The 16492-nt window shown below is 35.7% G+C and overlaps 3 protein-coding genes across 4 annotated transcripts; 1 reads left to right on the top strand and 2 right to left on the bottom strand.

Moving 5' to 3' along the window:
- Positions 1 to 229: 229 nt before the first annotated feature.
- Positions 230 to 4272, bottom strand: LOC135607065 (dihydrolipoyllysine-residue acetyltransferase component 4 of pyruvate dehydrogenase complex, chloroplastic-like). The gene is made up of 6 exons (XM_065098556.1): positions 3147 to 4272; positions 2769 to 2960; positions 2598 to 2685; positions 2442 to 2512; positions 2271 to 2354; positions 230 to 550 (listed from the first exon to the last, which is right to left on the bottom strand). The coding sequence occupies exons 1-6, from the start codon at positions 4086 to 4088 to the stop codon at positions 446 to 448; spliced, it is 1482 nt and encodes a 493-aa protein (XP_064954628.1). The 5' UTR covers positions 4089 to 4272; the 3' UTR covers positions 230 to 445.
- Positions 4273 to 6973: 2701 nt separating this feature from the next.
- On the bottom strand, positions 6974 to 7668 carry LOC103977570 (uncharacterized). Its single transcript, XM_009393124.3, has 2 exons — positions 7501 to 7668; positions 6974 to 7392 (listed from the first exon to the last, which is right to left on the bottom strand). The coding sequence occupies exons 1-2, from the start codon at positions 7652 to 7654 to the stop codon at positions 7247 to 7249; spliced, it is 300 nt and encodes a 99-aa protein (XP_009391399.2). The 5' UTR covers positions 7655 to 7668; the 3' UTR covers positions 6974 to 7246.
- Positions 7669 to 8394: 726 nt separating this feature from the next.
- Positions 8395 to 13955, top strand: LOC103977569 (SUPPRESSOR OF GAMMA RESPONSE 1). Of its 2 annotated transcripts, none has more exons than XM_009393122.3 (6): positions 8395 to 8621; positions 11149 to 11290; positions 11554 to 11740; positions 12434 to 12936; positions 13097 to 13450; positions 13551 to 13955. In XM_009393122.3, exons 1-6 carry the CDS (start codon positions 8614 to 8616, stop codon positions 13605 to 13607), a joined length of 1251 nt encoding a protein of 416 aa, XP_009391397.2. In that variant the 5' UTR covers positions 8395 to 8613; the 3' UTR covers positions 13608 to 13955. The 2 variants fall into 2 exon arrangements, with proteins under 2 accessions (XP_009391397.2, XP_018679261.2); XM_018823716.2 differs by lacking the exon at positions 8395 to 8621 and adding an exon at positions 8714 to 9293.
- Positions 13956 to 16492: the final 2537 nt, after the last annotated feature.

Here is a 16492-nt window from a genome sequence, read left to right as displayed (position 1 = left end):
CAAGTTCGATCATGTGCATGAAACATTAAAAACATATATAAAACATAAAATCTCTAGACTGAGATCCCTTACATCAAAATAAAAGAATCTAAAAAAAATGATTAATGTTTAGAAAGTACTTGACTTTCTAACTCTGAATAGGATAAATAAGTTTTGTCAATCATGGCAACCATGAAAAATAACCACCACAAATTAAGAAAATTGATCTCATTCTTTTGGACTGATTAGGTAGTTTAGAAATATCAAATTTTATTTAAGTTGAAAAACTTTCCAAACATCTTTAATACTTTCTAGCAAAGTTGGACACTTGCAAACACAACAACAAGAAGCATATACCTTAATGACAGGTTAATCTGTTTATCGAAGAGAAAATGCCAAGAAAGCTCTCAACTACTGCTACCAAAACAACAGATAGCTCGTGCAAATAGTTATTTGCGAGAAAAACCTACAGCGTTAAACTCTCAGGGTCCTCAACAATCTTTGCAAATGTCTGTAGGAAGGCTGCCAAGTCAGCACCATAGATAATCCTGTGGTCAGCAGTTACATTCACCTGGAAAAGAAAAGGAGACAAATCTTAGAAAAATTCAAGCAATAAATTTGCCTTGCATTAAACACAAGTTATTTACTAGCATGCAAGGGTTATTTTAAATCAGCAAACTTAATTGCAGATGTGAGTTTATGGTCCCTTTTACGATCCCAGATAAGAAAGCAAGCTCAACAACCTTGTCTACATTGATGAGATTCTTATACAAGATATTGAGCTGAGAGCAACCACAAAACAAAAGTCATAGATCAAATAATTAACCACAAAACCATAGACCACTGTAACATTGCATCTAATTCCAAAGAAATAGGCTTCACAAGATCCATTTGGTATGATATTTTTCGTCAAGGTCATGCTGACTATATTATTAGGTTAACAACCTCTTGTCAGAAGTGGACCTGTGGTATGGCACATGAACCAAGCACAAGTAAATTTACCTCATTCTTACAAATTTCATACACAAGTAAATTTACCTCATCTTACAAATTTTGTACACAGAAATAAACCAAACTGAGGCATAGCATGAGAAGTTTTCACAAAATCAGTCAGCCCCTATCCCTCGTATATCCACCTATTAACATAGGTTCTTTCGGAGGGACAGAGTTCAATCTGTATCCACAATAGTCTTGGTCTGGCTGTGAAACTAATGGAAGTCCTAGTTACACAATAGTATCTGCAGGACAAGTACTGATCTATAAAAAACTGTATATCCTATACACCACAATACATACGTTCTTGATTGAGATCAGTCAATCGAACTGTAGTTGTTCGGTTAACTCTTGTTGGAATTTCTATCTTAAAGGGATTCTCAAAGTATTATCATCCATTTTTCACATAGTTATTTTGGGATATTGGTCTTCTGTTGTATATACAATTTGGGCTTTATTAGTCATTTATCTGAGACACAAATAAGACGACATAAAAGTTGTCTTTAAGAAATTTAATTGAGTTCAAAATGGGAGGAGAAAAATTGAGCCCTTATCTGCAATTTATATTATGCTAGCTATTTTGGGTCTGCATGTACAAAGTAATATGCTCAGTTAAATAAAAAACCATTCAAATTGTTATTTAACAAAATCCTTTTAAGTCTCCCTCGATATTTGATAAAGCTTGTACCCAACATTTTACATAAAAAGAAAACTTCCATGCAGAACTCAACTTTTAGGTTAGAATTAGTAAGACTACACAAATCACTGTGTGCAATAGGTTTTTTGTTTTTTGTTTAATTCTTCTCATAATTTTCCAATATCTTGTTTTCCTAAATTCCTTGACTAGAACTCTAATGAACCAAAGATAAGAAGTTGGATAAGCTAGCAGGAAATAGAAACTGAAACCATATTTCAAAGCCTTGTTGGTTGTAAGTTCTCTCAAAATGGTATAACAACTGGAAATGTTTAAATTTGTTTACCACAAGTGAGGAACACATATTGTAGTGCTCAGAGGAATAACCATTTCACATGGAAGCTAAAAAAAAGTGAAATTGATTTTTTTTTTTTTTACCAACTTTGGCACAAATTGTAAAATTCTTTCGACCAACCAGTGCATATGGCCTGTGTTAAACTATCTGATACATATAAGGCGAACATTAGTGTATCTTCAGAGTGCCAATCAGATTAAAAAGTTCTTAATTTATAAAATACACAAAGACAATGCAACTATTAGCATAAACCATAGAAGCTAACGGCATTCAGGCAAGAATACCTATGACAGCAAAATGTTAACATACCAGCATTTTACTCTTAACAGAGAAGAAACCATCAGCATCGGTAACAACAGTGGGCTTTGAAGCTCCAACTGCCATAATAGCCCCCTTAACACAAATCAAACAAATTAAATGAGTCACTACAATTATAAAAAGCTGATATTCCAATCAGAAAATCACGACTACATAACATACCTGACCAGGTGGAAGAATAGCATCAAATCTGTCCACCCCAAACATACCCAAATTGGAGACAGTAAATGTTCCTAGACAAAAATGACCATCCACTTAGAAGAAAACCAAACCAAAAACACATTAAGCAAACCCTAGAGAGACTTGATAAACATTTACCTGAGCTGTACTCATTGGGTTGAAGCTGCTTAGCACGAGACTTCTTTAGCAGATCTTTCCATCTTTGAGAGAGCAAGTAAATATCCAACTGTACAGATAAAATTACTGATTAATTACAGACAAACAAAAAAAGAGATATTGACCAGTGATCGATCTATATCTTTTTACAACCTTATCTGCATCCTGGAGAACAGGGGTTATCAGTCCGCCATCAATCGCCACAGCAACTGCAATGTTGATGCTCTCATTGTAAGTAAAACTCTTTCCATCCTTGCAGCTTGCATTCACAACCGGATGCTTTGCAAGTGCCATAGCTGCAGCCTTAGCCAATAGCACGGTCATGGTGACACCCTTGGGTTTGACCTGATAAAAATTCCAGGTAAGGAATTTAACAAAGTAATCTATAAATGTGTAACCAAACCTCTTCTCATAAATCATAATGAAAATCTCAATCCTACAAGATAATGAACGAATCTTGTAGCCGAATACAATTTTTAGATTAAAAAGTAAAAAATTTTGAAAAAAAAATAAAGACAGATAAAAGTATACCTTTTCATAGAGGGCATCAAGCGCATTAGTCGTCACAGGATATCCGACACGGAAAGTCGGCACCGAGAGGCTCTCCACCATGTTCTTTGACACAGCAGCCTGCATCGTGGTGAAGGGAACAACAGTGGAGCCAGGAATAGGAGGCAGAGCAGCCGCTGGAGCTTTGGCGCTTCTATCAGCACTTGGAGCTGGAGACTGAGGCAGTGGAGTCACGGCAGGAGATGGAGAACTTACAGGCACCTTTGGCTGGATTCCAACCGCGGCCTCGATGTCGGAAGGGGTGATCCTTCCATAAGGCCCTGTCCCGACCACGGTCCCGATATCCACCTTGTGCTGTTTCGCGAGCTTCTTGGCAAAAGGCGTGGCCACGATCTTCCTCGGCCCCTCCGAAACAGCCACCGGAGTGGCTACCGGAGCCGGAGGCGGAGGTGGAGGAGAAGGGGCGGCAACGGAGGGAGGAGAAGGAGGGGATTGGGTCACGGGTGCGGGTTGAGACTGGGATTGAGACTGGGCCTGGGCCTTGGCGAGGGGGACCTCGTCCTCGGTCTCGGCAAGGAGGCCGATGGGGGCGCCGACGGGGGCCGACTCTCCAGCAGGGACGACGATGGCGGCAAGAATGCCATCATAGAAGGTCTCGACGTCCATGTCGGCCTTGTCGGACTCGACAACGACCACGCTCTCGCCCTTGGACAGGCGGTCGCCCTCGGACTTCACCCAGGACACGATCTTGCCCTCCGTCATAGTGGAGCTCAGCGCCGGCATGAAGATCTCCCGGATCTTGGCGCTGATGGCGGGGATCCGTGCGGCACGGCGCCCTGCGCCGCCGCTGCTGCGGCGGACGAGGGGCAGGAGGAGGCGGCGGGAGGGGGAGGAAAGGGAGGAGGAGAAGGACAGTAGCGGGCCTGCGCCGGCGACGGATGTGGTCGACGGAGACGCGGCCATTGGTGGTGGCGACGGCAAAGATGGGGTTCTACTTATTGTTGCTGTCGTTGCGGCCGAGGAACCGATTGGGTCGGTTGGACGCTTAAGAAGCGAGGCGGAGATGTCGAGGCCAAGTTGGAAGAGGCGCTCGGATAGGTTAGTTGTAGGAGTTAGTCCAACCGGACGCACCTCACAGTGGTAATATCGCCACAGGCGGAGATGCAGTCTAAGATACGTATGGCTTATTGAGAATGATAGATTTATTGGATTGAGCATAATTAACATTTTATTTAGCTATACGTAATGTTATCTGGCTCGTCATGTACGAAATCTTCAACAATAAGGTTGTGCCTTAAAAGAGTAAAATTGATTTATTTGTGTAGTTATTTAGAGAAGCTCAATAGTTATTTGTGTGGCGAATGCAAAGATAAGTGAACATGGTTTGCAATATTTATTGATATTGTCTGTGTTCATGAACAGGATGCTTCCTTATATGATCAACAAATTTATTTTTATTTCTGATTTTGAAACCAAAAAAACATTTCTAAAGCATCCTCTTTGCGACTTCTCAACTCTTTATCCCGACAAGAAGATTAATTGAAGTATTTTCCATTATTTCAAACAAAACATAAAACCAGAAACCTGTATTTTTCTAAACAAAAAAAAGCATAACATACTAAACAAACAAAAAATAAAATAAAGAATTTATCATGAGTTTTCAAACACCATACAACTAGATTCACCATTACGACGATTAAAATATCCTAAGAGTAGAGATGAAATTAGGATGAATATGGCTCAGATATTGGAGAAACCACATTAGTATCGACTCTAAATTAATGTATACAAGAGAACAAAAATACCAATCAGCTGCATGATTCTGTGACCATATTTTTGTAAAGATCTAAACCAGATATATAAAAGAAATATAACAGAATCAGAGTTTAGGCATGTATAAATGTTAATGTTATTTAGAAACTAATGTAGATCTGTCAATCATATTTCCAAGGTAGACAATTTTCAAAGTAAATGCAAAAAGAAAAAGAAACATGATGAAAGAATATAGTATACATAGAAAAATCAATCAAACAGTTTTTTCTTGCATTAATATAGGTAAACTTGGTACTTGTAGATATAATAAGATATTAGGACAAATTTAAACTCAAAACAACCTTTATCTGCATGTGTGTCCTAAAAATTTTAGATAGCCAGATTCAAATACTAATGCAAATATGCCAAGGATATACACCTTTTGCATAAGTATATCTGGCTCCATTTGCATACAAACACAAATTTACTGAGGAAAAGGAGTAGGCACTTGCATCTAAGCATTCAGGAAATCATGATAGGTACTACCACACCTCATCCAGTTTGTTAAAGCTCAACAATTGCTTGGCCCTTACCTCTCAATCATCCCCTAATACATTTGTGAATAGGCATTTCAATTGACCAATTAAAATGTTCATTAAGGTCACCCAAGAAGCCATGCTGCAGCATAATCATTAATACAGTTTTTTTAACTTCATTCGATGTTCATCATGATTTTTTTATCATTATCATTTTGATATAGAAAAGAACCACACATACGGGCGCGCACACCAATCTCTATCCAAGATCATGTTAAGCATATATCAGCAACTAGTGTTTATAGGAAAAAGGAAAACAAATAGTTCTATATTTGCAACAAATCACAAATGAGGAATCCCATAGCAAGTATCAATTTGAAAGGATATCTGCAACTATCACCCCAGTGATGAAGATTCACATCTCAGAAGACTAATAGAATGCCTATGGAGCTCTGGACTAGATAAGTACATCATATTAATCATTAACACATCAACCTCGCTACCATTCAAGCATCAGACCATGGTACCATGGAAAATTACACTAAACTCAGGTGTTGATATAACAAAATACTTAATATGACAGGTTTGTGGAAGAATCAAGTTAACAGATAACAATTTTACAACCTGACAAAAGTATAATTTCAAAGGTGACTCGCAACCAAGTCCACCAGTTTATAAATAATTGAATATTTAGTCCATTTCTTGCTCCTGAGCAACAAGAAAACTCTGGAACTTAAATATTAGACGAACGAATGCAATGGCCCAGCTCATTCGTATGATAAAATGAAGTAAATACAGGAACATAAAAAAGAAGCAGAAATTGTTGTGGATCACAAAATACAGGAAAAGAGCCACTAATATGAACATATGTTCATGAAGGAAATCAAAATTGTCTTCAACACATAAAAGTCATGAAATTTAATCTAAGAAGAGTTTATTACAAACTCCACAGCAATTCACAAATTACTGGCAGGTTAACAACTTAGTTAAATATTTATATCAACAATTTTATCTGAATGCTCGATGCAAAGAGACTTAAACGCTTGGTTAAGAACATAACAAACATGCAGATATATGAAAGGAAATTAAGAATATTCACAAATTACTGGTGGGTTTACAACTTTGATGAATATTTATATCAACAATTTTATCTGAACGGTCGATGCCAAGAGACTTATACACTTGGTTAAGAACATAACAAACATGCAGATACATGAAAGGAAATTAAGAATAACATATCAAGAACTTCTGATGAATCAGAACAAAAACAATCACAAAGATCATCAAAAGAGAAAACATAGCACTTCAAAAAAAAGTATCCAAAATGGAAATATATTGATGCAATAACTCTACATAATATAAACATTACAGAACTTTAAGCAATAGCCACATTCCAAACCCCATCAATTATGCATATAATATGCAATTATACACAAGAAACAAATCTAGAGTTATCAGAGTTCTCACCCAAGATAAAAGAACTACCAAGTAAAAAAGATGATCAAGTGACTCTAGGCACCAAACTCAAACCAAAAGCAAATTCTGCCCAAATCCCTGACATCGATCAACAATTTATGCATTTTCATTTATCAGAAAAAATAAGTTTATTCATTCGACTCCAAACTTCTCTGCACCAGTACGAATCCAAAAGTATCACATTCACAGGACATGACCAACAACTATAATTGCTAAACATTAAGGCACTTATACCACAGAAAACAACAGGCGTCTGTAAACAAAAGCACAAGTAACCATCAATGATAAAACCTACTTCTTATAGGAAATTATTGCAAAAAGAAGAGCGAAAAAGAAGGGGTGACAGTGACAGTCAGACTACTTGTAGCGAGCCACCTCGTCATCGTTGGGGAAGAAACCCATGAGGCGGCCGGCAGAATTCTGGTAAGCGTACATAAAGCCTCCCAAGACGCCAATGAGGCCGCCAGTCACCGTGGACGGGCCTCGGACGTTGGGTTTGATCCCTGCAACCAGATCAACATCGTCACAATCACCGATGAGGAGGAATAATCCTAGACATTAAGAGAATGTAGAATAAAAAGACGAGGAGAAGGAGGAAATGGAGGGTGTACCGGAGAGGTAGCCGACGGTGACGGAGACTCCAGTTATGGTGAGAAGGCGGAGGTAGTCGAGGGTGTTGAAGTTGGCCACGGTCTTGGTGAAGGGAGGGTTCCGGTCGACCACCGGGTACTCCGGCTTCACCGCAGCCGCTATATCCGTGTTCATCTCTCTACGCCTACGAGCGCCCCTCCACTTTGACGTCATAAAGGGTTCGTAGTGGCCCGGTTGGACCGACTGGACCGATTGGACCGGTTCGTCCGGGTTGGGTGAGATTCATTTTAATAAAATTGCACACAGCTTCAAAATTAGTAATTCAATTTTTATACCCCATCTAAACATTATTTTAGTTTATTTAATCCTGGAATTTTCACATAAAATATATTGAGGTTAATCTTCACGATTTGCCATCAATGACATTGACTTTTAAAAATTTTAAATACATATTTATCCTAAATTAATAGTCTTTGTGTTTTGCACTTTAAACTTAAATTTAGGAAATGAAAAGTCAAATAGTCAACCAAAGTGTAAAGGATGTTCTAAATATTCAATATATTTTTATTTTTTTACACGATTAGAGTAATTAACCTATTGAATGACATATCCAGAAATTTTAAACATTTAATATATATATATATATATATGCTATTTTTGGAACTTAGAAAAGTATATATTTATTTAAAATGCATATATATATATACGTGTTTTTTCGTAGACCTAATTCACTATTTTAGGATTAAATAAAAGAACCAAAACAGAAAAAGAAAAAGACGCATTTAGATCTCTCTTGGGCCAACCAATAAAAGCGCAAGATATATAACAGGCCTAAACTGGTCTTTCACTGGGTTGGCTTAAAGAACGCGCTTTGAAAGACACGTCCACGCCTTTTTTTTGCCGTTGGCCGTCGTATCAAAGACAAACTGCAGTCCCCAGTCACAGTCGCTTCAAATTTCTATAATTTCCGCTCCGTTGCTAATCACACACCGACCGATCCCCAACCCTAAAGTACCTTGCGACGAGTCTCCTCCGATCTCCGAGTCCCTTTCCTTACCTCCTCTTTCCGTTCCCTTCTCCAAGGCAATCTCAATCAAAGCTGCGGCCCTCTTTAATCACGGCCCCATTCGAGGATGAGCAGGTCTGCTCTCCGCCTAAGCGATCATCTCGATAACGCGCCTTTTTTCGTTGTTCGTCTGCTGCGAACAATTTGCCTTTCATATTTTTGTCCGAATAGCTTTAAAAGTTAATTTTTGGTGTTTATTCTCTTGAACGACTATCTTTGCCGGGGTTTCTTGGTTTCTGTTCCTAGTAAGCTCGGAGAAGAATCATTTTTGATCCGGATGTCATTGATAGTGTCTGAAGATTCATTAAGCTTCTTTATTGAGACTTCCTGGTCTTTGTTTTCCCGAGCACCGTGTATGAAGCCCTAGAAGAATACTGTTCATTTTGATGTCATGTTGGTGTCTGAGAAGATCCACTTATTTTGTTTCTTCTCGTTGTGGTAAAATTCCTGACAGTTGTTGCCTACAAGAATGATGCATCGTAGCAACTGATTTAGAAGATCTAGCTTTTACCTGACTTTATTTAATTAAATCCTAATATGGGTCATGTAAACTTGTTGTCCTAGTTCGTTTGTTGCTTGCCTCACTGGTTCACCATGAGTTGAATGATCATGCAATCATGCTACTAATCGGGGCTTGTTTCTTTCTCCATGAAGGAGAAGCTCACAAGTTGTCTGACAAACAAAGAAACTTTCATCTCTGGTTGAACGGAATACGTGGATTTGCAGACAAAGTAGGGAGTAGTTAAGGTTTAGCTGAGTCTGAGAAGATCTACTTATTTAAAAGATAGATGCTTTTGTGTTTTGTTCTCATGAATATCTTTATTGTGATTTCCTGATTTTTGTTTCCCTAAGCACCATATATGAAGCTTTAAAAGAATCTGAGAAGATCCATTTATTTTGTTTATTACCATTGTATCAACATTCATTTGAGTTATGCCACAATGAATGATGCACCACCATTGTAGCGACTGATTTAAAATATCTAGCTTTTACTTAGCTTTATTTGGCTAAATCCTATGCTTGTTGTTTGCTTCACTGGTTGGCAATAAGTTGAATGATCATGCAATCATGTTATTAATCAGGACTTGTTTGTTTCTCCATGTAGATGCTTGCAAGTTGGCTGAAAATTAAACAAAAGAACTTTCATCTCTGACTGAAGGGAACATGTGGATTTGAACAAAGTAGGAAGTAGTTAAGTTTTAGTTGGGTCTGTTTTAGATTCATAAACTAGTATGTAACTAAAATTAAAGCAACGACAACTGACAAAATTAGAAATGGTCCCATTTATATCTGGTTTGTGTCTCACTTCTTTCTGCCACTTAGCTCTATTGACAATAGTTTTCCAAAAACATGACAATCATGTCATTCCTATTCCTTCCATTGATGAACAGTACTGCATATTTGTATTGTTGAATGGTGTTATCTGATATAACAGAACCAATCTAATCATTAGTTGTTATATATTTAAGGCAATTGTTTAAAGATAGTTGTGTCCAAGGTGGACCCTGTAAGAATAGCTGCTTGATGTAGGTCCTTAATATTATCAATCAAGGTCATATTGGTCACTTTGTAAAAGAATTGGTAGCATATGCATTATGCACATTTTTAAGGCTCATCAAGATAATATTTGGTTGCACTTACTTCTTCAACTTGTGATAATTCAACCGACATTGGTATTCTTTTGCGGGAAAGTTTATGCCTTTTGGCCTATTGATATCTGACTATGTTGCATGTTGGTCCTAATGTACTTATGTTTAGTATCCTTGAGCTAGAAATCGGTAGCTGGGAGTGGAAACTGGTGAAGATTTGGATTAAGCATATGTATCATGACATTATGCTGCATTTGTGAAGCCTGTGTCCAAGGGAAAAGAATTATAAGAACTATCTCGTTTTTGAGTATCTTGGAATCATTGAGTTGAAAAATTGGTAGCTCATACATATTTGGATGAAACATCGAGAAATGAACAAAATCATCATCCGTAAAATTGACTTGTCTGTAACATATTTTCATCACATTCTGGAGTGTGAATAATGTTACTTATGTAGTAGTTCTTGCTGTTTTTACAATCTTGTTTAAGCAAAATCTCAAATTATGGGGAGCACTTTCCCTACATTATGAGAATTTGATAATTTCATTTTGTATATTGCTTTATCACTGGAAACTTAACTTCTTTTATGAAAATCTTGAACATCTAACTTAATAGTTTGAACTGAGAATAATGAGTTAAATAATCATATTAAGCCATACGAAGATAAAAGGAAATTTTGAGACAATTAATCTATTTCCATAATTATTTTCACAAGTAGCTTCATACGACTTGGAGATCTATCAGAACATGTTCCATGGTGCATGATATGATATGTTTTGCTGTCTTTTCTGTTTGCTGTATTGGTTTTACCTTTTCTTTAATATCATATGCGACTGGTAATTGAAGGTTCAATGTATGAACTTTGTTTCTCTATTTCTTGGAGTTTGTTATTCATTGTTCTCTTTTGTGTCTTTTAGACAATATAGGTGCAAGTAATAGTTGGATAAATTACTTAACTTATTTTATTTAATATTTTCTGCTTTGAGACTAAAAAATGAAATTTTCTTATGCAGCCCATCTTGGTTAATTGACAGTAAAAGAATCGCGACAAAGATTAAAAATGCCTCTGCTACAGTGGACCCGAGCAAAGTCAAATGGATAAGCAACCCAACTAAAGCTTGTCCTAGATGCAACCATGTCATAGATAACAGTGATGTATGCTCGATTTTTTAGATGTCAATGTATTTTATGTTGGAATGCAATTATGGTACTCTTATCAACAAGGTTATTCTACTCTATATTTCTGGTGGATTATATTAGATGTCAACTAAAGCTATTTGCTAGCTGTTGAATTATTATCGGAAGTTTACTTTTGACAAAGAGAACCAAAAGCCATATTTGATATGATGTATTATTAAATTTTTAATAGCTGAAGAAGACCTTTCTTAATTCGTGAATATAATCTATCCTATCTTCAGGTTGTCCAGGAATGGCCAGGGTTGCCCAAAGGTGTGAAATTTGATCCATCCGACCAAGAGTTGATATCACATTTGATGGCAAAAGTTGGGACAGGTGATGCAAAACCACATCCTTTCATTAATGAATTCATTCTAACTGTTGAGGAAGAAGATGGAATATGCTACACTCATCCTAAGAAGCTGCCAGGTAACATTTAAAATTTTCTTTTCCTTTTTTCACCATCTTATCATGATTTTTCCAACTGATTATAGTGCATTTTATTGCAAATAATCCATTTCAGGCATGGTCATCAACAAAAAAAAAGGATATTCCCAAATCTCTTTGATTTGGGGAAAATAAACTCTTTCATCCTTTGTCCATTTGTTCATTTTCCTTCATCATCATCACAGCCATCAGTATGTGCTAGAATAGGCAGATTGGCCATGTTGAGGTAGGGGACAATAGTGGTGATGGAACAAAAAGGTTAGAAGATGTGATGCTGGGGTGTAGTGTGGTGCTGATGGTTGAGACAATATGGTGGTGGAGGTTGCAGTGGCAGAGGATAAGGAGCAAGGGATATGGTGGTGTTGGTAGAGATGGTGTGGTCATGGTGATGGAAAGTGGTGAAGCAAGAAGAAGAATGAGAACATTCTGGAATTTTATCATTGAAATTTTAAAAGATTGAGTAAGGAATCTTTTTAGACTTTGTTCGCTGCCTCTTAAACTAATGCTTCATGGTATGATGTCAGGTTGCCTATATATTTCGGAGGCAGCTCATTTTTCTATTTGACATTAAGATGGTTATGTACAATTTTATATATATATATATATATATATATATATATATATATGGATGTTATATTTAAGTTTGCTAATCGGTGCATAATTTCTGACTGGTAGGTGTCAAGCAGGATGGAAGTGTGTCTCACTTTTTTCATAGGACTTTCAAGGCATACAATATTGGAACAAGGAAAAGGCGGAAGATAAACACTGATGATCTTGTAGATGTTCGCTGGCATAAGACTGGCAAGACAAAACCAGTAATTGTGGATGGGAGACACCTTGGATGCAAGAAGATAATGGTTTTGTATATGAGCACAACAAAGGGTGAAAAACCTGAGAAAACAAATTGGGTAATGCACCAATACCATTTGGGCACAGGGGAAGATGAGAAGGATGGTGAATATGTTGTGTCTAAAATATTCTATCAGCAGCAGTCCAAGCCAGGTGAAAAAAATGGACAAGATCTAGGTGATAAAAATGGACAAAATCTCACCATGGAGATAGACCACAATGTTGTTACTGAGCTAGACCCTGCTCCAGGTGCTGTACCAGGTTCTCCTGAACAGAATTCCGGTGATAAGCAAGACCATGTTGAGAGACTTGAAGTGATATCTGGTCAGGTACCCATTGTTGAATTAGTATATCTACTTTTTTGTTCCAACATAATCTTTGAAAAATTATCACCTTAGTTAAAAGAAAAGGTTGAATTCTGTTGCAATATATTTTCTTCTGCTATGTTATCCATATGGTTGTCTCTGACTGGAAACTCTTGTATAATAGTCAAATGTTCATCATTCTGGAGATGAAGAGCATCATGTGCATCTTGAGGGTGATAAGCCTGATGATCAAGGTGAGCATCCAACAGAGGATACAAAATGGTGGGAAGGTGAATCGCAGTACCTGCTGGACTCTCAGCAGCTAGCAGAGGGGATTGCTATTTGCGAGGAGTTTCTTCAGAGTCAATCTTCCTGTGCTGGTGAAGAAGTAAAAAAGAGCAATCTATGCTTATCTGATTATGCTGCCATGGGTGCAGAAGCCTTGAAAATGGACTTGGAAGAATGTCAAAATTTAGACAGCACTGACCATGCTAACATTGAACTTGATACTCCTCCAGATTTCCGGCTGAGCCAACTTGTATGCTTCATAATTTCATACTTGATTTTTGAATCTTGATCTTTTCAGTCGCATGTGTTCTTCTATGTCAATATTCTGACTTCGAACATCTCTTGTGCAGGAATTTGGATCGCAAGATAGCTTTCTAGCATGGCCTGGTAGTAAACTTGCAGACTGACAGTTGGACTGTCTATTATCATCTTTTTTACATGGGTGGCCTAGTGCATCAACAAGCAGCTGCACCTTTTGTGGTAGAATTAAACAGGCATTTTCATCATCCAACTTTGCTTATTTTGTTCTCAATTGAGTATAAGTTTGTGCCATCCCCTGAATTAGCTCACAGTTGATGATCACTCTTGTGAAAGAACACTTTGATAGAATTCTGGAGAACCTGTATTTGTAAGTTAAGAGAACCGCCACCACGTATCAGAAGGTCTTGATGTAAATGCCATTGTCCTCAGAACTTGTAATCTATGACATTTGTGCTAAAAACAACGTCAATATCTAATTTTTGTTTTATGTGACAGTACTCGAGATAAGGGTGTGTTTGGAGACCTCTAAACTGTCATATTACTTCTCCAAAGTTCGAGCTTCATTGGCTTGAATTATATCTATATATATTAATCAGTATACTGTTTCCTACTCTAACAACATAGTAATATAATATATTACTGAAATTATTACTTGATTGAGATTTAAAATCTTGATGCTAAATACTCAGTAAATTATCAATTGTGTAGTGATGACAGTGATAGAATCATGCAATTCTTGCTGGATCTTTTGCAGTTTTTAGGGATTTCTATTGTAAGATTAAACACTGTAAATACTTCAAAAAATGGTGATTGCCACTTGGTAGTAAATTGTCTTGAATTGAAATTTACTGTTTGAAAAAGTTAATTAATATTGATCGGACATTTTTTCGAAAAAAAAACTCTTACTACTGGTTTTTCAGTGGATGATGCTCCATATTTTGTTTTTTTACCTAAATATGTTTTATTTATTTGAATAAAAATGTCCTTATACTTTACTAAAATGATTTGATGATATATGCTATTCAAAAAATTTTATCATAAATTTTTTTTTAAATATAAAAAATATTAATCAACTTAGAATTACTACAACGTGATTCTAAGATGATTAGTATCATTTTTATATATTTTTAAAAATTTATAATAATTAATTATTAAAATTAAGAATTTTGAATAACTTATGATCAAATCATTTTAATAAAAGTTTGAGAATACTTTCATCTAAATAAAATGGATGCCTATAGATAAAAATGAATATGGAGGATGTCATCCGCTAACAAAACTAATAGTACCAGCTATTTTTGGGTAAAATATTCATTTAGATTTATCTTTTTATTCCATCTATCTTTACTTTGATTGTCCTGAGAAAAAGAAAAAAATATTTTTTTTTAATAGAAAGATCAACAATCAAGAAGTTAATGGAAGATTTACATAGTTCAGCAACTTTTTACTTATGTCCACGAAAAAAACCTTTAACTTATCTCTATTCAAACACAAATATTTTTATATATCCTCTCACATAAATCCAAGTATAACTCTTACTCTCCCTCATCAAAACATAATAATATATAAAATATTTATATAAGAATCAAATTATTAATTTTAAGATTTTTTTTTTTTTATGAGGTCTCCTTCTCCTATTAGAATTTATTGTTTTCTGAAACATTAATTGTGAAAATCTCAAAATGCATCTTGATCCCAATCAATAATTTGGATTATAGACAGGGAAGGGAAAGACTTACACAATCAAGTTCATGGTTCACTCGACTATAATTAGTATTCGTGGTCAAAACATCACTGCAAGTTCTTACATATATTATTAATATCTCATAAGCATTGAGTTGGAAATTACTATTACAAATGCGTTCTGCAACGAAGCTCCACGCTCTCATGCGCTCATACATTAAAACATGAGCTTATTTTATAAGGAGGTCTCGTGTGATAGTGGAATTAGTTGAGGATGGTTCATTAATGTAACTGTTATTATTAAATATTTAATTTAATAATAATATAACTGTTCTCATTATGATTTATAATTCATTATCATGAATTTCTTCATTTATTATGATTTAAATGATTTCAGTTTTTTATTCTTTATGCATGAAACCGTTATTATTAAATTAAATATTTAATATCATTAAAGTTCTTAATTATGGTATAAACGTTACAAAATTGAATTAATTATTGAACGTTATGATTTGGTGATGATAAATGTTCTCGATGGAATTTTGATCCTTGGGTTCAATCATCTCTTTGAAGCGAAAGACTTTCCTATACCATCTAAAGCGAGAGTTCTGAGTCGAGAAGTACCAAAGTTCAAGAAGAAACCTCTGTAGAAATTTTTGGCGACAAGAGGTACGCTATTTTGTTTCCGCATCAGTTTATATTGTGTTTCTATTAAAATGATTTAGAAACACAAGTTGGTTTCAGTGATTTCTTACAATTAAACCATGATAGGTCTAATTAGTCTCCCATGTAAAGTACGCTTGTTCGTAACCTCGACGAGTGAGTTCAGTGATTATTCGAAAAGGAGTATACCGAATTATTTCTTAAGTTAGTATTTACGTATTTTCGGGTTCTTTTCTCTAATTCTTTTACTCCATTTATGTTTGTCAAGTTCATTAGATTTTGATTAGATCATATCAAACTTTTGGATGCTCCCGATCTAAATAGCGATCTTTCTATATATATATATATATATATATATATATATATATATATATATATATATCTTAGATTTATCTCAAAGTCACATATTAAAGCATATATTGGACCTCTTCGTATTAGAGGCATAGTTCCGTGTCATATATCTACCATCGTTTGAAATTGCAACAATACTCGATTTTCATTTATATGACCAACTTATTAGTGAAAAAGAATATTAAAAATATATATTGAGTATTATATATATTTATATATATATAAGAGAAAAAAATATATTCAGAGAAAACATACCAACGTGCACATATAATCATTTTTTATCATATGCCAACAATTCATCCATCACCACAACTTTGCATGGTTGCATTGGATC

This window comes from Musa acuminata, chromosome BXJ2-3 (genome assembly GCF_036884655.1).
Source record: "Musa acuminata AAA Group cultivar baxijiao chromosome BXJ2-3, Cavendish_Baxijiao_AAA, whole genome shotgun sequence".
In the NCBI taxonomy this organism is placed as follows: Eukaryota; Viridiplantae; Streptophyta; class Magnoliopsida; order Zingiberales; family Musaceae; genus Musa; species Musa acuminata.
This window is presented reverse-complemented; position numbering and strand designations above follow the sequence as displayed.